Here is a 24,932-nt window from a genome sequence, read left to right on the forward strand (position 1 = left end):
TGCCTAGTCTGGCAATGAAAGGTCTGAAAGAAAACAACACGGCTGAGAGAGCACCAAGGACTCCACAGTTCAACCCTCAGCTACAAATATTCACTTCGATTGGTAAACTCATAAATGTTCACAAGTCTGTGATAGCCCTTTTCCACTGTTGCTTCCTAGCAGCTGATACTGAAGATACTAGTTACCTGTTTGCTACCTGTGATCAGGGAAGTAACAGTAAGTCATCAAGACTAGTAGCCATTGATAGTTCTCTCTGTGATTTTGTCTGGTTCCCACTAAAAGCTGACTAAGTTGGTGGCCCATCACAATATCTGATGGAAGCAAATTTCACAATTTGTCATGTAAGGAATTCTTTTTTTTTTCAATCCCGAATCTCCCTATGTGTAATTTCAGTGGATGACTACATTGTGAGATGGGGAAAAACCTATTTCTCTCCATACCAGCCTCTAACACCCTCTCCTCCCCTTTGTTCACCTTGAGTTCAAAAGCCCCAATCGCTGCAGTCTTTTGGTTTCCCCTTTTTGCACCTCCTCTGGCATTGTTTGTACCTTTCCCAGCACCTTTTCAGACATTGGCCTGAAACCCTGGGGAGCCACTGGCCATCACAGTAGATTATGCTGGGCAAGAGATCTAACTTAAGTCAGCTCCTGATAAATCAGGATGTATCTGATTTATCTGAACTAATGCACTGAGAGGTAGGGGACTGATGTAAAATAGGAAATGGCTAAGATTTATTTAAGGTTTTGGCAGGCATTCGTCTCCACAGTATTTCATACATCCTTTTAGGCATAAAATCGCAGCAGTCCTTGCCTAAAAGGATATAAGTCTTGGATCTAGGAGTTCTTGCTCTTTTTTCAATTAGTTTGTGCTTTGAATCACACTGCAGGTCCTGTTGCAGCGTAAAATACAAAGCAGCCATAAGCCCAAGCCTCTTTTTGAGCACTGTGATATACGACAAACACTGTCTTAGTAGAAGATTGAAAGATGTGTACAGAAAGGCAGAAAATCCTGGATTTTACCTAGCAAACCTCATGCTGCATCCAGAATTCCAGATCTAGCAGAAACCAGTCTGAAAATAGTTGCATTGTCTCTTGAGGCAAGAAAATGTTTCATCTTTCCTTCTGTACCGGCCTTTCCCAGCCTGATGGAATTCCGGGCATAAGGTTGTGGAACATAGAATAAAACTAGTAAGTTGTTCTTGGAACAACCCAGTTAAAAATAGGTATCTATGTATTATTATTTACCAAAATGGTATTCCACCTAAGGTGGCATATATAACAGCTATCCTGCATTATTTTGGGAACAGCTGCCTTTTCTCATCTTTCCTCCTTGCAGGATCTGAACGCTGGGAGAAAGAGCAGGATTTGGTTTGCTAATCTCACTTTAAATATAAGAACAATTTGGGGGGAGTGGGAGAATATTGGATATGAACCAGGCAAGCTGAGGTTCAATGCTTGTGGCCTCTAGAAGGAAAGGTGGGATGTGCCCTCTTAATAAGCACATATATTTGTCTCACCTCCAAGGAGTAGGGTTTAAATCCAGGTTCCTCTTGTTCAAGCCTGACTTTCTATTCTCCATTTGCTTTTTGGCTTTATTTTTATACCAGTACTTGTTCTTCGTAGTGTCTCTTCATTAATTTGCAGTGGAATTGCTGCTTGGAGGTGGCTGGACGCATGGTTTTCAAGTTCCTTTCCAATGCTAGAATTTTGTTACTATAGATAGGCAATTTTCCCTAACAACTATACAGGAAAGAGGAAAGTGACATCAAAGAAAAGATACGACAGGGTAAAGGTGCCATCCTTCTACTAAGAGGGTGCCTCTAGGCACGTAGTACTTCAGTTCTCCTAATTCCTCATAGTCAGCCTGGACCAGGGCAGTGTGAAATAAAACCTGGGCTGAGTGTTCTAGTTGCTGACTTGAACAGTCACATCTGAAACTGCCTAGAGGCCTTGCACTTATCTCAAGATCAACTCAGCAGTTGCCTTTTGGAGGGAGCTAGAACAAGACAAATAGGATAGCCAGTATTGGCTTGCCTATAGTTTGAGGTAGCTGAAATATAGAGCCACAAACATCATAGAATGGGAGCACAGCAAGTGAAATATTTGCAGCTGGTTTCAGAATGATTTTTTTTTAATCTGCCACTTACTGGTTTCCTTGTTTTTTTGGCTACCATTCCAGTATTCTTAATGACTTTATTTGGCTCCTGCTGTTGCATCTCCTCCTAATGCACCTTGCAGAAGTCAGGTTTTTAAGGTATCATTTTAGCAGGAATTAAGAAAATCAAAATGGTATATTGCAAGGAATTTAAATAAATGGATGATCATAGATAAGACACAATTTTTATTTAATGGTTGTTGATTTCTTGAAGATCATATCTATGTAGTTAGTTTATTCCTTTTTTATTATGAAGTTGTGATTACAAATGCACACAGTTCCTCTAGTATCATCCAGGATCTTTTATCAACTTTTCCAGAGGTTTGATTGAAGAATTGATAGTATCTAAGCCAGTAATGATTTGTAAGCCTGGTTCTCTGACATAATGGGAAATGATAGCTTCTCACTCTGTGAAGATGCTGCACAGGGCTTCAGACTTCCACACTACCCATTCACTTTTCCTATCTTACACTTACAAGAAGAAGTTTGGAAGCTTTCCTGCAGTGTCTCAACTTTACCATTAGATAATGGTGGTTTCTCTTATTCTACTTAGTGAAGAATTTTGGATCAACAGGAAAGAACAGAAAGGACAGTTTTCTCCTTGGAGAAGAGGAAATCTGCTCCTCTAAGTGGAGTAGGGGTAGACTTAATTGTTTGGGCTGAAGGGAAGGGTCACCTTAGGCATGATGGTGTTGTAATCTAGACAGAACCATTCCCAAACATGGATGGCATCATTTTTTCCCCTGCACTTTGCAGTGAGGCTTTATCCATTGGTTCTTTTAACCCTAGTTAAGGGCTTACCCTCCAGTTTTGTGGGTTTCCTGCTGCAATCTTTAGGCATTGTAGGGGCTCTAGAGGCAACAAAAAGGATATTCAAGGTCTGCAGCCTCAGTTTGCTCCCCTCTGAAGAGAGAGAGAGCTGTGGTTTAGATGTTCATGGCATAGAAACCAGGCTAATTATTTCCTTAGCTCTAGGGGTACATGCCACCTCCAACACCAGAGGTCTTCTATGAACACTTTGTAGCATTTGCGAAGAGAAGCATCAAAGGGTTCTCTCCTGCCTGCTGATTGACAAGAATCTTTCTAAAAGGCTCAGGAAGTACAACATCCTCTCTTCTTCCCTCTTTCTAGTAACCCAGACCTGCGGAGAACAGAGCCCATAATAGAAAATCTGATACAGAGGACAAGCAGTGGCAGTTCTTCCAGCTCCAGCACCCCCAGCTCACAGCCCAGTTCACAGGCTGGCTCACAGCCTGGATCCCAAGCTGGCTCCAGTGAACGGAACCGAGCCAGAGGTGAGATTTCAGCCCACCCTCCTGCCTACTCTTTGTCCTCTTCTAGTTTCATCATTTGCTGCTTGAAATGCTCTACTCGCTGGATTATCACCTGGCCACCTGTAATGCCAGAAACAATTTGCATTTCTCCCTGTTTCCTTAATATTGTTGGTGTTTCAAATGTCTGCCTTCATATGTAACACTACGCCAGGATATTTCAGCCATTATTAGTTAGACAAGCAGTATTATCCTGGTTTGCTAATAGTATTAAGCCATTAATGGATGGGTTCACACATGCTAAGCCAAGATCAAGTGAACCACCTTAGAGTTTAGCAAATATGATCAGCAGAGGATACCCACAGGTGCCAGGCTACTTGCCAGCCCTAAGCCATCCTGGCCTCTCAAAATAAAATTGAAATTTAGTTAAAATCCCACAAGATCACAAGATTTTGATAAACTTGTGAGATGTGATAAGGTCTATAAAATCTCATGATATTTAGCTTGGGGCCAAAAAGCCAGTTCCTGACTATAGGATGCCATTTGGTTTGCATGTTGAAGAAAATTGATGCCACTAAGGTTGGGGACAAGGGTATTCCAATTCCCTATTTCCTCTTTCTGCCATAGAGAACTGAAGGAGCCCTTGGCAGATAGATTACTTGACCAAATCAACCCATAACCCCCCTCTTAACTGGTTGCCTTCCAAATGAGTGTACTAGGACTATGGTCATAGCTGAGAATTCTGGGAGTTGAAGTTCATACATCTGGTGGATGCCCAGATTGGAAAAGGCTGGTCTGAGCCTGACAAGGTGATTAGTTAAACCCCATAGTTGGTATTAAGGCAAGAAATCTCAGAAAGGGAAAAGTCCTCCAAATGTTTGTTCCCTATGCACAAGGGTTTTAAAATCTGTGCATGAAGGGAAATTCAATCTTGTGACCTCTCCCTGTCATCTGAAGTGGTACAGCTCAGATACAGGTTCAGCTAAGCCAAACCTCCTGGAAAGGACACCAGGTCGGAGAAAGTTGTCTTAAGCAAATGTGGCTCATCAAAAATACCAAAATGCCAATGATGTGAGAATGGAAAGAAATAAGAATTTCTTCCAGAGCAGCCTGTGCCCATTGAGATCTAGGCTCAGTAAAGCTTACAGTCAACACCAAAGCAGATGAAAAGAGAATGGGCTTTTCTGAAGCAGACCTTCTCTGCCTGCCCCATGCTCCCTGCTTCAATGTGATCTCTAAGGGCTTATGCAAACCTTTAATCCCTTTTGCACTGGATTTCTTCTTTGCCCAGGAAATGCCAAGCTTGAAGGATCACCCATACTCCCACATGAACCTGCCAAGATAAAACAGGAAGACAGCAAGGACATGACACGGCCAAGTCGACCTGCTGTGAGTCCTAAGTATCTGTTGTGATAGACTACTGCCAAGCAGCAGATGCTGCTGCTTTTTATTTTTTATTATATTTTTTATATGATGAATAATCTCTCCACAACTTTTGGAGAAGTTGTTTTTTTGGGGGGAAAAGAAAGTATCAGGCACACTCAAAGTACCCTTCAGGTACTTGGAAAGTGCTATGGTATCTTCTTTCAATTGTCCGTCTAGTTTCCAATCACTTTCCAGCCTTGTTGCCATTATCTGCGCTTGTTTTTGTTTCTGTGAATCTTTCAAGAAATTCTAACTTGGTTCAACACAAGATGAAGCATAGAGACCTGAATCAGTGCCTTGATTCCTGACCCAAAGAAACAGATGTGAAGGAACATAACTGAATATAGTTCCTAGCCTGTGGCAAACTTAAAACTACCATTATTTTTGCTAAAGATTCCACAAAGGCATGTAACAAGCTCACTGTGGCATTCATACCAGTTTGATTTTGCATTTTGACATTTTGTATTTCTACATTGGAATAGGGTGTAGTTTAACATTTTGTTATTTTTTTTCTCTTTACACTCATTAACAATTTTTATTTTATTTCTAACCTGCCTGCTGGTTTTTCTGACATTTTCCTGTCCTGATCTCTTCTGATGCTCATTAATTCACCATTACTCCCAGAGCTATAATAAAGCAATAGAGGAGGTCAGCAGTGTCTGTTCTTGATTGGTCTTGCTCTTACAGAAGTGACTAGTATGTGCTTAAAGTCAAACCCTATTTTCTTGGTTGCTGACATCCAACAAAATGGGCTCTTGCTATTTTGATTCCAGAGGGAAGATCTTAATATAGCTGGAGGGAGCCTCTCTCAATAAAGAAAAGCAGGTATAAGTGAGATGTTAAACTCTTATTTAACATGTCTTAGCAAAAGCAATTTCTATCTTGATGTCTTTAGTCCACTTAGGGAGCAACTTTGCATTGAGCCAAATTAAAGTTATACTAAGAACCAAAATAAACCCTATATTTCTGGATTTTTTTCCCCAAACAGAAGTTCTGACTAAAATGTTGACTGTTTACCTGTCTCAGATATTTGCTGAAATATGAAACCCTAATTGTCCTTTCTCCAGATCTGTTTGGGAATATGTGTTACAGATAAAACTTACATATAGATCTAGATTTTTAGATTTCAAACTCACCATTTTAAGGTCATGTGGTAAAGGCTTCAAAGCCACATGGGAACAAAGGGAAGTGTCACTAGGGACATTCTTGCTGCATCCTGGGCTCTTCAGAGCTAATGAGATGAATCAGAGCAGCATACAAGTGTCTTCCCTGTTTGGATCTGTGCTTTTACTAGTTACACTAAATAAAACATATTTGTTCATTTATATGAAAAAGCATAGGTGAGAAGGAACAATCCCATCCACTATTTGCTTCATTGTCTCTGCAAGCAGGATTCCCCAGCCCAGACAGAAGTGGCATGTAGCTGCTCATTTGTGTTTGTGTGTGTGTTTGTGCACACACGCACACCCCATAGCACCCTCCAACTTTTTTTTAAAAATCAGTAAATGCTATTTCCCACCAGTTCGAGTCAGAAAACCTCAATTTTTGTGGGCAAAGCAGGTTTAACATCATGCAAAAGCAAAAGAAAGTCTCCCAAATTCGACTTCCCTAAAAATTCAGGACACAAACGTCTGTGCTAGTCATGTACCTTATCTTGACTGCATTATCACATCCGTTGTTCCAGTTCTCAGCCTCTCTCTCCTGAATGTTAAGGGTATATTGATTCCTGAGTTAAGCCATGATGTTCAGGCCAGTAGAATGGCAGAGGGCAGGTGTCTCTCTTTCTCTTAAAATGTCTTTCTATGTAAATCCTGAGTCCGGGCATGATTCTTATGGGTACCAGCATACCCAGTGACACTTCCCTTTGCTCCCACTTGACTTCAAGACTTAACCTTGATTTCATTTTGTTTGAAAAATATATTAACTCTAAAAAGTAAATGAGAAGCTAATATGCTGAAAAGCAAGGCATCTTAGCAACATATTTATTTCCAGAAATGGCTCTGGGCCCCATAGAATGCCCCATAAGCATCTTAGAAAATGAAAATGAGAGAGGGCTGACCACAGCATAGCGCTTTGTTTGCCAGTAGAAATGAAGTTAAAGGTAAGCTGAGGTGATACCCTAGGAGGAGGCAAGGAGCAACTTCAGTTTCGCATATAAGATTTTTTTTAATTGGCCACACCTCCCATGGTCATCCCATTTAAAGAGTCTTCTTGCACTGTTTTAATTTCTCTTGTTTCTTTTTTAGACTTGTATTCTACCTGTTCTAAATTCTGTATTTTGTGAAATTATTATTTACACGTTCTCAAAACTTGCAGTGTACCCGTCGCCTCAAAAGGATTAGGGAACTTTGGTGTGAAGAGTAGGCACTCCACCCAGTCTAAATAAGTTCAGTCATGTGTTTCAGAGATCAGATTAATGGAGGAGTTATTTGTTTACTTTATGCTTAAGCTGCGTCTTCATCAAGCTGTCTGCTATGAGTTGCTTGCCCTCCACTGCCCAAGCATGCTACTAAGCCACTCTGGGGAGCGAATTGTTTTAAAAGAGAGGAATTTCTGTTCTTTGTTCTTGTAGGGGAGCCAGGGAGCAATAGATCAGGTTATGCAGAAGTCAAGAAGCACCCTGCTCCAGGGCCGCAACTGGGGGCGGGGGTGAGTGGGGCATGAGCCCCAGGCGCCGTGCTGGGGAGGCACCAAAATGAGCACTGGGGGGGTGCCAAAATGTTTGCCCCGGGTGACACAGACCCTAGTTGCAGGCCTGCCCTGCTCTATTTTGATGTATCAGTTTGGCCTTCCCGATGCATGATAGGGGAACGGAGTCTAGGGTATTTGCTTTTGACCTTGATGGATCTAATCCTCACAATTCCACACATTCCAAATGGTATGTTCCTTCACATTGGGATATCTAAATTGGGAGATGAAAAGACAACTAATCAAAGGCCAGGAAGTACATCTCATGAATGCCAAAGTCTAAGCTGACTTGGGAAAAATATGTCAGGGCCTTCGCTAAATTACTATTACATCAGAAATTGTCCGAACAGTCAGAAACCACGCTGAGATGAGGAATAGGTCTCTAGTGTTTATTACTGCTACATTAGACAGAAAATCCTAACAAACTGAAGAAGCGTGGGAAAAACCCACACAGATAAACCCCAAAAGTCAAGGCAGGTCTGTTCTGTGTCTTTTTGAATGGCTGCTCAACTCCTCACTACTACGCATGCATTTTCCCCCCTGGATAGGGGCCCCCTCCTGCTCACCATCAGTGCTCATGACAGAAATGATTGGTAACTATATTGTAGTTTTTGTTCATGCAGTTTAAGAAGTGTATTCACATATGAAAGCCTTCTGCTTACATTCCGAAATGGTAGAAAGGCCATTCCACAACTCTTCCAAGCATGTAAAGCAGCTCTGAAGCACACTACATTGAACATCAATGTATCTGCTATACACTGGGGATTAAATTGTTCTTTTCATGTGTGATTGGAAGGCTAGAAATCTAAGAAATCACACATTCAGGCCCAGTTGGGCTCCCTTTCTCTTGCTCAAATAATTTGTGAGCAGTAATGACGAACCTCTATCTTTGATATCCAAAACATAACTGCTAAAATTGCAGTTGAGAATGTATAAGCCAATTTTTTTTACAATCTAATTCTCTGGTTGGATGATGGAAAGAGAACTGATTTAAAAGAAGTACAATGTATTGCTGGAGGTAATCAGAAACAATCCAGTGAGAATGAATGAGTCATTTGTTACTGAACTTTGAAAGGTATATTATTAAAATATTCATGCTGCCCAAATCTTAACTGGGCTTGTTTTCATTTGGGAACTAGAAGTGGGTGCGGGAACCTCAGCAATTAAAACCAAGGAATTGGTTATGAAAATAAATGTAATGAAAAAAAAAATTGCTTAGATTTGGCCAGAAATTAAGCATGACATTTGTTGGTAGTGGAAACAATAGTTATTATTTTCTTTAGTTGTTAAAAAGGAACACAATGGGGTGTGGGAGTAGGAAGAGCGTGTTCATTTGGAGAGTAGAAACAAGAGTGTCAAACACTCATCTATGATCACAGTCCCTAAACAACTATTAGTATTAGCTTGATGGTGGTGATGTTTGCTCTTTTTGTTCATGGTTTGATAGATCATGCCTTTCCTACGTAGTTCAAGGCAGCATTCATAAGATTTGTTCCTCCAATTTTTAGATCTGAAAATTTTGTGGGAGCAGGTATTCACAGCCTCCTACTAATTATGATGAAATAGCAAATATTATCTTACTTGTTTGTCATCACTAAGAAAAGATATATGACTTTCAAAAATGATTCTCTCTAATATATAGCATTGGGTTTCTTGTTGCTTGAAGTTACCAAAAACTGGATGAATGGATTGTGAGCACCGGTTACCGTACATAATTTTGGCCTTGGTCAGGTCACATTGCTGGTTAGTTAAGCAACAAATATAGTCAAAGTGCACCTCTGCAAATGTGATACTTGGATATAAGTTCCAAGTCATGGAAGGACTCGGTTTTTAAAAATAATAATAAAAAACCTTCCATTTTTAAAAATAGAGTAATTGCCAGCTCAACAGTGTCACTAATGTCAGCTCTTATAGAAACTTCTGTAACACTCTTGACTTGCTCTTACAACTACCTTTTATACCTATGTCTCAGCTAGTAAACCATCAGACTAACTAAAAATGCCGGGAATTCCTTGTGGGTAGGATTCATTACATTTCTGCACTGAGATAATAAATCAGTAAATGTCAGTAATCACATCCTTGCACTAATGAATAAAATAGCTGTGCTTTTAAAGTAAAACAAATAATCTCACATAGCAAAACAAGCTAGTAAGTTGTAACTTTAGGATAATCTTTGTTTTTATAAGCTGTTTGAGTTAATCAGTATGGAATCATTTTGAAATGATCTTGGTATGTTTAGTGGAGTTGTTTAGTGTTGAATTTGAAAGCATTGCAGAGTTTGAATTGGTAGCTTCATGAAGTGAAACTTCAGTTAGATATTGTTTAGATTTTGAGACTTCTGATTTTGAAATGTCTTAAAATTTCAAAATCAGTATTTCAGAAGACATTATAGTTTGGGGAATTAAATGTCAGGTATTTGATTGATTGAAAATTCTCCCACTATTTGATTGGTCTATTTACCTATCAACCTGCCCACAGAGTTCAATATGCTTGAGATAGATTTTGTCCATAAAGTTTAACAAAATAGCTAGAAAGGTTCACAGTTTGACATGAAATACTTTCAGCCTTAATGGGTAGAGGGGTATGGCACTCCACTCTTTGTCTTCATTACTCATTCACTATAGACTTGATATAATGAAGCAAGTTGACTGCAGAAATATCACAGAGGGCTCCACTGGGACTGGACCATTCGTGGTTTTTTTTTTCTCATTTTCTCCTATTAGGTTGTAAAGGACCTTTTGTTTTTGTTTTTAGGAGATCATTCCAAGACATTTTAAGAAACATTTTATTTGTATGATGCAGGAAAGAGAGAATATAGCCAGAGGAACAAACAAACCAACAGTGTAGAAACTTGACATTTTTTCAATGAGTTTCTTTTTCCTTAATCTTTTATTTCTGACCAAATACGCTAATAGCTTCCTTACTGTTAATATAGGGAGAAGTTGTAAAATACTTGACTGCAATTGCTCTGATCATCTTGTGCATGCCTAATACAATCTCTTCTAATTCATTTAATTAAACCTGTTGTGCTTTTTATTTTTGCCCTATTGCTTTCCTCTGCATGGCTATAAAAGCATATAAGATTACAATAAATATCTTCTTTTGCACAGTTCTTACCACACTTTTCATCTCAAAATAACACTATTAAGATATAAATCGGATCAAATTATCCATTCAGTCATATCTGACCCTGGCGATTCCATAAGCCAGCTCTCTCCATGATTTCCGATCTTGTACAGCTGCTTTCAGTTGCTTTATATTTTGGGCTGTGTCTGCTTTGATTACATCCAACCAGCGCATTCTTTGGCGTCCTCCTCGCCTTTTGCCACTGACCATTCCAAGCATAACGTCTTTCTCCAACAATGTTGATCTCATGACATGACCGAAGTAACTAAGTCTAAGTTTTGTTATTTTTCCTTCTAGTGACATGACTGGTTTTATGTGCTTCAACACTTCTTTATTTGTTATTTTTGCAGTCCAAGGGATGCGCAAGAGCCTCCTCCAACAAATCAATTTTCCTTCCATCCAACTTTTTCATCATCCAACTTTCACAGCCATTTGTAGTTATGGGGAACATGATAGTGCGGACTGGTCTACACTTAGTCATCAAGCTGACATCCTATATAAATAAAATATATTTATATATTTATAAGATATAAATGGGGAACCTTAAATGTTGTGTTAACTGGAAAATTCATTGTCTCTGTCTAGTAATCTAGGTTTTAGCATTATGACTCATGGCAAATTTTGTACATACATGCATGCACCACCACATGTATCTTTTGTACATCATTATGCATGATTCAGACTGTCATGTGGGCTTTCCATGCACACTAATAGTGACGATCATAGATAAGAAATCCGCTTGATATATTGCACTAAATTTCTAGAGAGATGTGTATAAAGTACACATCCCTGTGCCAGCATGGGAAGCATAATATCCAAACTTAGTTCAGTTATCATAATCTAAAGTCCTTGATACTTAGTGGTAGTTGATATCATGCAATTCCTCTTAAATGTGCTTAGGTTGAAGATGTGCAGATTTTGGATTTTCCAAAATGTGTGTTTAGGATGAAGGCATGCTACAGACAAAACCCTCCTGAGATGACATTGTTTCCAGTGTACTGTGATGTACTTCAGCAAATGTAACTGCTATATATATCAATAGATTTAGGCATGATGATATCAAAATGACCTTGTGTGTTTCATGACATCATCATGCAGATGACACAAATTACAGAATAAGTTTACAGAATTTGTGTCATTTGTATGACATGATGCTCAAGATATCATCCCATCCCCTTGCTAGCCTTGTAGTTTTCCATAGAAGACTACAAACTCACATTTACAGGTAACCTATGTGTCTCAGAAAACTTAGGAGGTTGGTTACTGAGTGAGTATAAAGCCAGAGTTTTGTTCAACAAAATCTATATGCTCTGTAATGTAGCCTTGTGTCAGATGGCTGTTGCATTTCCTAACCCCTATCCCACCTCTTATGTAGTTCAGGTAAAACTTCACATTTTCCCTTCCCATACAGGATCTGACTGCTTTAGCAAAAGAATTGCGGGAGCTACGGATTGAAGAAACCAACCGGCCTTTAAAGAAAGTTACGGATTATTCCTCCTCCAGTGAGGAGTCTGAAAGCAGTGAAGAGGAGGAAGAGGATGGAGAAAGCGAAACACAAGACGGCACTGTGCCTGTCAGCGACATACCAAGACTTATGTAAGGCATTTTGGGGTGAAGATAAATCCATGATTACACTGTATTTGGAACTGCTGGTTGGAATAACATTCTGTAGACTGTTGCTGAAAAAGGCATCCCCATAATTTATACAAAAGATTTCCTACCAGATTAGGCCACAAACTTAATCCTGTGCTCTCTCTTTCTGCCCAAAGAGTGGTGAACAAACAGTGCACAACAGTGGTGAAGGGAAGCAGCAAGTACATACCTGGTCTTTCACTAACTTCTTTGGTAAGGAAGCAGATGATAGCAATAGGACACAGGTGAGCAACATGGCGTCCTAGGGCCACACATGACCCCAAGCCATTTTTTTTGTGGCTTCTGGACCCACTTCTGAACACAATTGCTAAAAATAGCGGGGCTGGTTTTCTGCCATTTTAAAGTAAGAGATGCAAGAAAACACTTCTGTGACCTGTGAAGAGGCTTAGCTGAATGAATGAATGAATACCCCCAAATTCCTCCCCTTTAAAAAACAATAGGTAGGCCCATAAATGTCTCACAACTCTGCCTACTTTACATCATTGCCCCAAACCCACACATTGCAGCTCTCCTGCTTCCAAAATGCAATAAAGGCAATCTTCAGCCACCAAAATTGCTCATCCCTAATAAGAGGGAGGAAGTGAGGTTCATTGAACAAGCTAGCTGAACAAGAGTTCTTGCCCAGGAAGTTTTGCCCAAGTCCTACCCCTCCAGCCTGAAGTGGAGTTCCCAGTACACTACCTATGAAGTAGCAGACTTGGGCTCCATAAAGTGTATTCTTTGTGGACCAACAGCCAGTACTGCCGGTCTATGGAGTATATATTCTTTTTCATTCGCATACTGAAGCATTTGGGAATGGATCTTAAATATCATAGCATAAAAAAACCCTAATGCTAAACAGCTCTCTGAGGTCTTCTGTGTTTCAGATATAGAGATTGTTACTTTGTTTTGCAGCCACCACCTTTAATATGTGAACATGGCATTACCATTTGCATCAACGCACACTTCAGCAGTTCCTCAATATTCTAAAGGCTGACCAAATTCAACAGTGTATCTGGTTCATGATCAGAGCATCTTTTAATTTATTTTTCTATAAATGGTATCTAGGTCAATATCTGCCTTCAGGCAGAAATGTGCAGCTGCTGCTTATTTTCATTAGTCAACCCAAAACATATGGCTAAATTTTAGGCAGTTAGTTTATTTGTATTTGCTTAATGTGGTGAAAAATATTCTGTATTGCAATTTCACATTGGAGAGCTGTCAAAAACAAAAGTGCCTGGTTGGGGCTTATGCACTTGACAATAATGCTTGCTGAGGGGGTGACTTTGAAAACAACCTATTTGTAGCAAGAACTGCCTGCCTGTGATTTAGTCATATAACATTTATTTCCCTATCTGTAATCCCATTCATCTAGCTTCTGCTGGGTGCAAGAGGAATGTCATAATATGGGAATAATGGTATGGTGAATACTTGACAATGTTACCAGCCAACAGTGCGGGTCAAAACAGGTGGCTGTGGCATTGTAATCAAAACCCCACTCCTTTGTACATGAACATGACAGCCTTGCATGTACAAAGGGGCGGGGCTTTGATTGTAATGCAGTGACCGACCAGATTGACCCCCTGCTGCTCCATAGATGCTTTACTGGCCAGCCAGGTATTGCCTGAAGGAGTTTTCAGCATCATCTTGGTGGAATCATGTGCTCTGATGTTTAGGGTAAAACATGGATGATATAGGATACAGGTTTCCCATTTAAAGAGTCATCACCTAGTTTTCCTTTCTTTCTCCTTGATGTTAGTTCAGAAAATACATTGCATGGAGTTGTCAGAATTGTACATTATTAGATGCTGATAGGAAGAAGCACAGGACAAATTGACAATATAATGTCAAGCCTTGTGTGCCCCTTTTTAAAAAAAGAAGGACAAGTTTGCCATTTGGGATCAGCAACCTGCTCCCTTTGTAATTGCTTCTTCAGCCAGTAGATGTCAAGAATGAGAGAGACCAAGATTTTGGCAATATGAAAAAGGATCCTTTAGCTTCTTGTCCTGATTTTCATACATCCTGGGCAATTACAAATCTTTTTGAATATTAAAATTTCTCATCAACTACTTAGCACAAGAAACCAACTGCCTCTTTCTCACTTGTTTTAGTTTTGAAAACTCCCTATTTTTCAGACCAACAGGAATGCCAGCAAACAACGAGTCCTACAATCTAGGAATGGTATCAAGCCATGGTGGTCTGGAGCCCCCCCACCCTGATAAATTTAGCAGTATTTCAAGAGAAGGGACTTTAATGATAAGGGAGGTAAGTGGGCGGCAACTATTTTCTCTGCGGTGTCTTTGAGAGACAATGTCTTCGTAGGCCATGAATAATAATTACACTGTGTATTCTGAGCACAGAGTGATTGATTAAACTGTGCTGGTTTGCAGCTGATTAATATAATTATAACATCTAAACAAAAGATGTGTCTTAACTATAAACAACACTGAACACTGTAGGACATAGCAAGGTTGTTTTCAGATCCTCATCTTCTTTCAACCTGGCTTTAAAACATGTAACTTATATAAAACTGATACTGTAAAAGTGAGACAGAAACTCGGTTCACATACTATATGGTGGAGATTCTCAGTTGCTTTAGATTAATTGTAATTCTGATCACACCAATTGCTATGTCTTGATCTACATTTAGGGAAGAAAAGGAAGACCCTCTGTAAAGTCAGTGGTGAAGAATACACTTGTGTTGTTTTTGTAAAAGAATACGGAAAGACAATTGCACTAATGTAACAAAGGTCGACTTCCATAAAAGTTGTTGAGGGAAAGCTATAACACGTTGTGGAGTGCCATAATTAACATCCTGCCATTGTCAGATGAACTTTTCCTAATGCCTGGTGGATCAGGATTATAAGAAACCGAACCAAACATCATTTGCTTAGGCTGCTTCCTGCTGAAATGTTACCTCCTAGAGAAATACTATTGCTTTCCTCCCTTTGTAGCTGTGCTATGAAAAGGGTGGGGTTGCTTGATGATGTTGTCAAGACAAAGGGTCAGATTGTAGGAGGCAAGGGAAGGCAGGGTAATTTACTCAGGGGCATGAGCCAGCCCATATACTGGCTTGTTTTGTCTCACAAGGACACATATCGATTCAGATCCACTCTCTCTTATCCCGTTCTGTCCTTCCTGTCATTCATGAATTAATGCCATTCCCTCCCTACCACCTTCTCTTTCTTCAAACATTATCTATACATCATGAAAACAATGTTGGGAAAAAGAAATCTCATTATCTATCTTTTTTTTTCCCTTAAGCCATATTGCTGTACAAGTTGAAGGAGATAACTCCTGGTCAGAACTTTTCAGCCCCTATCCTAAGAAAAATGGACACCACCCAAATAATGAGGGGGAGAGGGGTGTAGAAGTCACAAGCATGCCTGACATCTTAGGTGGAGCTCGCCAGCACTGTCCAGTATCACTGTCACCTGTGATATTAAATGGCCAACGTCCCTCTGTGAGGAAACAGTAGTTTTGGTTATTGTTGAAGCCAGCTAGAGTTTCTTTTTAGAAGCGAGGTGTGGGGTGGGAGTGGGGGTTTCACAGCTAACTTCATTTCTTGTACAGCGACAGCATTTGATGTTCTGGCCATATTCTGTTGCCCTTTCGTTGTGATGGCAGGAGCTAGAAAGATCTCAGAATATTTGTCTGTGCAAAGTAGTTGTCTATACAATTGTCAAGCCAGTCGCTGCATTTTCTCTACATCTGCAATCCCTCAGAGTGGTAATAGTAGGCCCGTCCTCCAGCAGCTCACAGGTTATGTTTAATGTATAGGAAATTCTGCTATAAACATCTGTTTGGGCACTGTGATCTGGAACTACAGCAAGTGCACATGGATCAGAGCATCTATAATGGGAAGGGAAAAAATACAAGTGGCAAAACTGATGCCTAAACCGTAGTTTAGGTGTCTTAGGTGGGTTTTTAGCCTAGCTAGTCAGATTCTTTGACTATGCCAATAATCATCTTCTAAGTCTCAAATAGTCCTTCCCCAGTGCAGCTTAGTAATAGTGCTTGACTATTTTAGAGGATGTAAGTTCTGGTGTTTTCCTCTGGATTATGTTGGCATCATCTCAAGTTTGCAGATCTGATGATAAAAGACTGGCTGTATAGGGGAGTAGGACACTGCCTCTGAGAGTTTTCTGCCCTACCTTATAGATCCTTTTCCCTGCATAAAATGTGATTCCCATGCAAAGATACTCACATAATCCAGATGCTAATGGAGAAGTTCTCCCAACCTGTTGACACAGAATGTGAGCTGTACCAAAGTAGTGTAACAGGAAGGATAAAGTAGTGAGCTAGCTTTTTTTTTTTTTTTTGCATTTGGCAGAAATGATGTGCAAAATTGCATTTGCGCTTTCGCTATGTAGTCCTTGTTTGCAAAAGCGTCTGAAAGTGACCTTAAACTTGATGGGATTTGAGAACCATGCTGTGATGAGTGCCTCAGATTTCTATTTCTCTATTTTTTTTTCCCTCCCCTAAATAAATTGTTCTTTGCCCTCTGATTCAATTGAGAGTTTCAAGGATTGTGGCAGATGCCGTTTATGCAGCCTGGGGTAATTTCTTTCAGGTACATTACCCTGCTCTAGAGCCTTCCCTTAATAAGTGACACATTAGGCACAAACAGCAGGTTACTGCAGCTGTAACACACTGCTGACAATTTCTGCCAGACTTGTAATTCAGCTAAAATAGCATCGACTGGCTTTCTTTTTCTTTTTCTTTTTCTTTTTCTTTTTCTTTTTCTTTTTCATTGCCAGCAGAGACTAGAAGGAAGAAAGACTTTTTTTTTTTCTTTTGCTGGATTAGTTTGCAGTTCTCCAACCGCAGATGGAATTTCGGATGCGGGGATGGGGGTGTTGCTGTCAGTGGAGGCACATAAACTTCACTGAAATTAATGCAACCTTTGTGTGCCTGCTGGGACAAAAAAAAGAAAAAAAAACCTTACTAATCTGTGCAGGGGAAATGCAAAGCTGCTCGTGGCTGTCTTACATAATCTGAATTTAAGAGTAGCCACTGTGAAAAAGAATCAGCATGGAAAAATGGCCAGTGGCTTTGGTGAGTTCCAGATTATATATCCCAGAGGGCTTGAGCCACCAACACCTTCTGCTCTTGGTGGCCATGCCAAAAGCCAATGACTGTGGGTTTGTTTGTTTCTTTTTAACATTTCAAAGCAAGTATTAGTGCAGAGATACACAGGGCAATGCCCCAGAGCTGCACACAACTTCTGAACCCTTCGGTTACACACGCACACACCATCCTCAGCAAGGCTCTCCAAAATGTGCTGCCAACCGTGATGAAGAGGACAGAAGTTATTAAATCAAAGGGAAGCGATCCCTGTTCAAAGACATCAGGTGTGCATTTGATTACAAACAGATCTGATGAGATTGAAATTCAGTGAAAGTAAATTTACCTTTTTTGTCCAGGCCCCACCTACTTTTTTAAGGGTGGCCCCGAGTGAGTGGATAAAGGGAGGCAACAATTCATCCCCTGGCTTCTACAGGGGCACAGAATGGAGACAAGCCAAGACCATGTAATCCTTTGACTGTGCTTAAAATAAAATGCTACTTTGCATAGTTTTTTCATTCTGTAATTACCGTGCCATGTTTTAAGGTAGTGGGTGAAATGCCAGTCATTTTCTTGAGGGATCTGGGCTTCACTAAAATTTTACAGCGAAAGGGACATAAAATTCTGAGCAGCACCCCCGCACAGATCTGAACGAGTGCTGCACTAACCTAGAGCTCCCCACCTGCTTCTGAACAACTGGAGGAAACCAAAGACAGGTTGTCAGACAGCAGACGCCAGCTTAGTCCTTTTCCTGGCTTTATGGCTTTTTGTGACTGGATTTACGCCACATACAAAACCAGGAGCGCTGCACTTTTTGTTTGTTTGTCTTGCCTCCAAGGGCTGGATTATATCATCCTCAGAGTATGCAAGGAAAACATTTTTGGACCATTTTTAGGGAGGAACTAGAGAGATTTTGAGACCAAAAAAAAACCACCTTCCCCTCACCAGTCCCTGGAGGAGATTGAATTAGTGATTGATGATCCCCATGTTGACATCTAGAAGGGGGGAAATTTAGTGGTTATTTAGTGAGAATGAAAGAGATTCATTTAGTTCTAAGGCCCCTTTAAAGTAGCTTTTCCAGCTGGCTCCCCTTCTGGTGTTGGCTTAAATTCTAATAATCTGGTCATCATAGGCCACGTAGGCTGAAGAATTATGGAGTCGAAAACTAATTCCTATGGAGGACAACTAGTTGGAGAAAGTTTCTGTAAAGGAAGATTTGATATTCCAGGTCTGGGAACCCAGCAGGTATTGGGACATGACTGTATTTCCCATGGGATAGTTGGTCTATGTTGTTAAGCATTGTCAACAGAAAGATAAAGAATGAGACAAAATATGTCAAGCACATTTTATTATGCCTTTTTATAAAATGAACACATTCTACTTGAGAATGCTGTCAATTTAAGATACTGTATGGCAAGCATATTGTGCTGAAATTATATTCAGATCCATATAATTTTCTCCATTTATGCCAGTTTATTCCTAAAATTATCTCTGACTCAGTACAGACACCCAGTGAATTTGCAGTGAGGGCAAGGATCATGCCAGGCTACACTTGTAATAACTATGCTATCATGGCACAGCCCTAGAGGTGCTAGAATCCTGGGATCCTGATAGGGCACTTAATCAAGCTGTTCTGTTTGTGCCAATCATTGCTGTGAACTCTCTAAATCCTACAGTCAATACCTCTCTACTCTGGTTGTCAGCTACCAAGCAACCATAGGCATTTACGTGTTGAAGATTTCCAAACATCTGCTTTCAACACGAAAACCAAGTTGACTCCATTGTCCTTACAATTTCCCTTTTGCATCCTGCCACATACTCGATAGCATACCCATTGGCATAAATAGCACAGCAGCATTTCTAGACTCACAGCCTTTAAAAAGGTTCATAATCACTTACGACATAGAAGCATACTGCCATCAACCTCACTGGCTGGTGAATTCATTTTGTGTTGCATGCCCTCTTAATGTCACCACTGTCCGCCATTGTCTCTTGCTGCATGTTGCATGTCAAGAAGCGGGGCAACCCTGGGTTTTGTTTCTGTGCTTGCTTAGAGTGTGGGTTAATATCTCAACCTTGGGTTTTGTTTTCGTTTCCTTCTGCAATTCCTCCTCCTCTTCTTTTCCATATAACTTGTGTCTCTGCAGACGTCTGGTGACCACAAGCGCTCTGGCCACCCAGCCAGCAATGGCTTTGCTGGCCATGTCAACCTTCCTGATCTAGTGCAACAAAGCCACTCACCTGCGGGCACACCGACTGAGGGCTTGGGGCGAGTCTCCACCCACGGGCAAGAGATGGAGCCTGTGGCTGAAGTAGGTAGCAGAGGCCTTTTGGGTTTTAGACACCTCCTCTCTTTCCCTTCCTTTTGCTTTGTACAACTATTAACATTCTGTGTTATAGAGGCATTCTTGGTGTGGGGGAGCTTTCCTTTTTCTTTTCTTGACTGCATTCTCTATTAAGATGGCAAGCAGAATCTCTGCAGTACTCCCTCTCTTGTTAGAAATGGATGAGAAAGAAGCTAGGATGCTCCCAGATATAAACCTTCCCCATGTTGGTAGCTGTAAAACTCAGAAATGAAACAGGAAGTGCATTATGGAAAAGACAATTGTTACTCCTTTTGCTCAAACATTTTCATTGCTGATTGTGCTGTTATGGCATTAAGCAGCATTTTGGAGAAATTCCAAATCTGCAAGATCCTCAATGAGCATTAGTGTACGTAGGAGATACTGAGCTGCAGTACCACATAGTTACACAGCACAGAATTGCAATTCTTGCAAAATGTGTAGCCATTGTAGTTGTGAAGCAAAGTTCTCAGAGACAGGGATAGAACTTCAGTGGCCAGTATCACTCTTTTCACAGAACCCTGATTGATTGATTGATCTGATATGTATAGCTGCCCATTTTATGTAGTATAACCCTGGGCGGCTCACAAACAGTAATAAAACAATAAAAGCCATAAAAGCCAACAAATCTCCCAGCACCTGGGAGCCAATCTCCCAGCACCTTCAAGCAGAACATATTCCCTCATATTCAAACAAACTGTAGAGCTTCCCTGGGCTCCTGCCTCACACCACCCCAAGGTTTGTGGGAAAAGCCAGGTCTTAAAGCTTTTTGGAAGGCCAGGAGGGGAGGGGCCTGCCGGCTCTCATGGGGAAGGGTGTTCCAAAGTGTAGGGGCAGCTACGAAGAAGGCACACTGCCTAGTTCCCACCAGGCGGCAACATCTAAGGGAATGGACCTGGAGTGTGCCCACTCTGTCAGACCTAGTGGAATGGGAATATACCCTCAGGGAGAGGTGGTCCCACAAACAACCTAGTCCTGTGCCATCTAAAGTCCTGTGCCATCTAAAGGTGATAACCAGCACCTTGAATCGCACCCATAAAGCAACAGGAAGCTGGTGAAGCTCACACAGCAGTGGTATAGCATGGGCCAACCATGGGGTGCTCAAAATTACATGTGCCGCAGTCTTCTGGACAAGCTGTAATTTCCAGATGGTCTTCAAGGGCAGCCCATGTAAAGTGTATTGCAATAATTGAACTGGGATATGACCAGGGCATGAGTTTCCCATGTCCAGCAAATGCAGAATAAATAACTAAATATAGAGAAATTGCATACTTTTGTGTAGTTTATACAATTGTAGAACAGTGATTCAGTTGTGATGGGACCAAATTTTGAAACTACTACAGTTAACTCTTAGTAATATCTAGGGGTGGGAGTGAAATATTTGGTCAAATACTCATTCTGAAACCTTTTTATTTAATCCTTTTCTCACTCTGCCAAGAGCTAATGAAGCCTTTTTCTGAAAACCTAGATGGCACCCTCCAAATTCAGCCTGTGTGTATTTTATAGTAAAACAGGCTCTTCCATGATTTGGGTTATACCTTGGAGATGGCAAGTTACGTAATTATCCAGTGTGACAGCTGTCAGACTATGGCTTTCATCCTAGATTGCAGGCTTGGTTCTGGGCTGCAGTGGTTTTTGAAATAAATTCCAGGAAAAGGAATAAAATAGCCCTGGTGGAAAGTATTCCCCTCCCTCCCCTTGCTGCTTCCTATTATTATGACTCCTAATAGAGGTCATAAATATAACAGGCCCTGGATAAACGGCACAGCATTAAAACAAGCCCCTCCACTGGCCCTGCAGCTATCAAAAGGAACGTAGCGGTGAAATTGTAGGAAGGCCAGAAAAGGAATAGAAAGGGGAATAAGCAAACAACCAAGAAACAGAAAGGGAGTCCGTTCATAGCTTATCTCATAAATGGTAGTTTAGCCCAGATGCCAAGAAACTTGGGAAGAAGGAATTTCAGATCATTCAAAGAGACTCCACCTTACTGAGCGTACTCTATTGATGTGGGTTAGAAATTCCTCTTGCAGCTTCCCCATGACTATCATTAAAGGTACTTTACTGTGCAGTTCTTGCTTCCTTGGACTTCCCAGCTCCAGGACTTGATGTTAGTTTTCCTTCACAAGGAAACCTTATCTTGCTTTTGGAGATTCTGAAGAAAATCAGCCTTTCCCAAATATTTGACCCTGGAGGAACCCTTGAAACGCTTTTCAGGCCTCGGGGAACCCCTGCACGTTCAGGCTCAAATATAGGCCAGCAGTTACAAGATTTTATTATATTCGTTTCATGGGTAGGCCTGTATATCTGCACTAACAATGTTCTTAAACTAAAAATAAAGAATGAAACTTACCACTTTAATGTGAAGTTGCCGGAATTTGAAATAATTTTTAAAATAAATTGTGATCTCCCAGGGAACCCCTAGTGACCTCTCGCAGAACCCTGGCTGAGAAACCCTGATCTAAATACTATGAATTCATTTTCCCTGATTTCCTATTCATGGACCCCCCCTCCCCCCCCAAATTATACACACACACACAAACACACACACACACATCTACCTCTTTGCTTTAAATGGCCTCAGATTCACACATTTGTTTTAGGCAACTTAATATGAAAAAAGCAAAGAAATTAAACATAGCACAATACCTATGTTCTTGGGAATCACTTAGGATGGCGAACTTATTTCCAGGGATTTGGAGAAGGGAGGGAATCAGGTGATGTATTGATTAGGGAAAAGTATAACGTCTTTATGGGCATTGATATAGAAAGTGTGCAGAATACTGTCCCACTGTTTTTCTGGAAAATTTGCAGCTGTCTATCTGTGTAACTAAACATTGCATTGTATCACCTTATAGGTGCAATTTGAAGGTGTATTTCAGAACTTTTCAGCCCTCCGGTTTTGATATTGCTTTTGCATAAAAAACGTAGGGATCAGTTGAATAATCAAAGCTAGTTGGAAATGTTTGAGATGTAAACTGTGCTAGCTTGGCGTAGTGATGAAGGCACTAGGCTAGAAACCGGGAGACCATGAGTTCTAGTCCAGTTGGCATGAAGCCAACTGGGTGACCTTGGGCCAGTCACTCTTTCTCAGCCCTAGGAAGGAGGCAATGGCAAACCACTTCCGAAAAAACCTTGCCAAGAAAACTGCAGGGATTTTTTCAGGCAGTCACCAGGAGTCAACACTGACTGAAGGTGCAGACACACCCCAAGACACACATGCGCACTGTGCTAGACCAGTTCCTCATCTAAACTGGTTTTGCAAAACTGCCTGCCCTAGGTTTTGAATGAAGCTCTTCCAGGTTCCATATCCAAGAGTTTGGAGTTACCACACACATAAGTGTAGTAGCCTTGGCTTTTCCATCACTTGATGAAATTCAGTTGAATATTTCAGATGGTTTGCTGGAAAGGATGGTTAATTAGCTGCATCTCAAAAGAGACTCACAGTGATGCTTATTTGATAATGAAGCATTGGTGTGGAAAAAATGCTAGCTCTCTCTGCTATATGAGCCACAGAGGGTCATTTACACATGCAATCTTTGCAGGTGCTGCAGGAGTGAATTGATCTATACCATTAAAGTATTCCTTAAATGAAAATACCAACAAGCAAACCTAGATCTGCTTACCTATGCATAGAAGTCATTGTAATACAGGGATACCATGTATGATCTGGGGTGATGATGAAAACCTTACAAATCATTTTCGTGTTCTTCACTTTATAGTACGGTATGGGAAGCAGTACAAAAGCCTCTTTCACCCCATTTGTAGACACCAGAGTGTATCAGACCTCCCCAACAGATGAAGATGAAGACGATGATGAAGAATCCTCTGCTACAGGTAAAGAATCAGTATCAACAATAAATCTGTTGGCTGAACGATTTGGCTCTTATTTCCATAAACTCTGGAAATGTGCTAGCTCCAGAAGAAACCATTTGTAAATCTTACACTTGCCAGTTTCAGATCCCAGCTCATTGATCATCTCCATCTATAGCAGCTTCCTGCTTTTGTGGAATCATGGCAAAATATCATTGCTATGTTGCGGGGAGGGAGGTACCACACATTCTGAAAGTTGTGTGTTCGTAGCAGCTCCCCATAACTGACAGATAGGTATACTTGATCAAGATGCTGGCAAACACAGAATTACATTGTGGCTCCTGTGATCTGAAGTACTCTTTGCGGGGAATGTGAATACAATTAACTCCAAAAGTTTAGTTGAAAAGCAACAGCACAACCCCATTTTAATTTCCCATTCAGTTATATATTTATATGAAGTTTTTGTGTTCAAACAAGAAGCTTAGTCTAGTTTGTAATTAATCTGTTTTGTGGGTTTGGGACTAGAATAAACTGTAAATAAACCAGATAGGCTGGATGGGACAATACACTAAACTACACACAGACACAAAAAGGAAGAAAGGGAAGGAGGGAATCAGCTCTCCCTAACCCAGCAAACAAAAAGTAAAGGTAAAACAAACTTGGCTTAGCATTTTGTTAAACTATATCTTTAACTGACCTGGTTTTGTGAAGGTTGTAAGAAAGGAAGACTAAGAATAGTCTAATTCTTCTCTTCTTGGTCATATCTGAGTGGTACCCAAATGGAGCTGAATGAATACTTGTCTTTTTCCCTTTGAAGGAAATACTACCTTATTAGTAGCATCTCAGCCTTGCTATCAGTGAGCTCCTGGGGGCAATTTAAGGTGGTGGTTGTCAACTATAAAGCCCTTCATGGCTCAGGAACTGGTTACCTACAGGATTGTCATTCTGCCTGTTTCTATCTGTGAGTTGGTACACTCTGAATCTCAACTGTAAAGCTCTGTCATCTTATAGGACCCAGGAGACACATCTTGGTAGCTGCACCTGCTCTGTGGAACAGTGTACCCCTTGAGGTCCATATAGGTCCAACCCTGTTAGGCTTCTATAAAACCATAAAAAACTGGTTCTTTCAATAGGCCTTGGGGTAGGGTAGAATGAACTAATCCCTGATGGTAATTTGTGGGAAATGTGTGTGTGTTAGGGTTATCTTCCTTGATGTGTGCCATGTATTCTTCTGCTGATTCTGTTTTGTTATTTTTAGTTATTATTCTTACTTGATGTTTTAATCTTCTTGTGTAGGCTGCCTAGAGTCACTTTGTGATTGAAGCATCATATAAATCGTCAGGGAGGGAGGGAGGGAAACAAAGAAAGTCTTGAGAGCTTCATAAAATGGCTGCCTTAGCAAACATAACTAGGATGC

General features: G+C 40.7%; 1 protein-coding gene across 2 annotated transcripts in view; it reads left to right on the plus strand.

Moving 5' to 3' along the window:
* TNIK (TRAF2 and NCK interacting kinase) overlaps positions 1-24,932 on the plus strand; it is a 295,901-nt gene that overhangs the window by 256,838 nt on the left and 14,131 nt on the right. For both annotated transcript variants that reach the window (XM_063306445.1, XM_063306444.1), the window contains 6 exons: positions 3,286-3,449; positions 4,717-4,814; positions 12,076-12,260; positions 14,432-14,561; positions 19,511-19,675; positions 23,425-23,539. In XM_063306445.1, coding sequence (XP_063162515.1) covers positions 3,286-3,449; positions 4,717-4,814; positions 12,076-12,260; positions 14,432-14,561; positions 19,511-19,675; positions 23,425-23,539 — 857 coding nt within the window. The remainder of the gene's footprint in view (positions 1-3,285; positions 3,450-4,716; positions 4,815-12,075; positions 12,261-14,431; positions 14,562-19,510; positions 19,676-23,424; positions 23,540-24,932) is intronic.

Source organism: Candoia aspera, chromosome 6, assembly GCF_035149785.1.
Source record: "Candoia aspera isolate rCanAsp1 chromosome 6, rCanAsp1.hap2, whole genome shotgun sequence".
Classification (NCBI taxonomy): Eukaryota; Metazoa; Chordata; class Lepidosauria; order Squamata; family Boidae; genus Candoia; species Candoia aspera.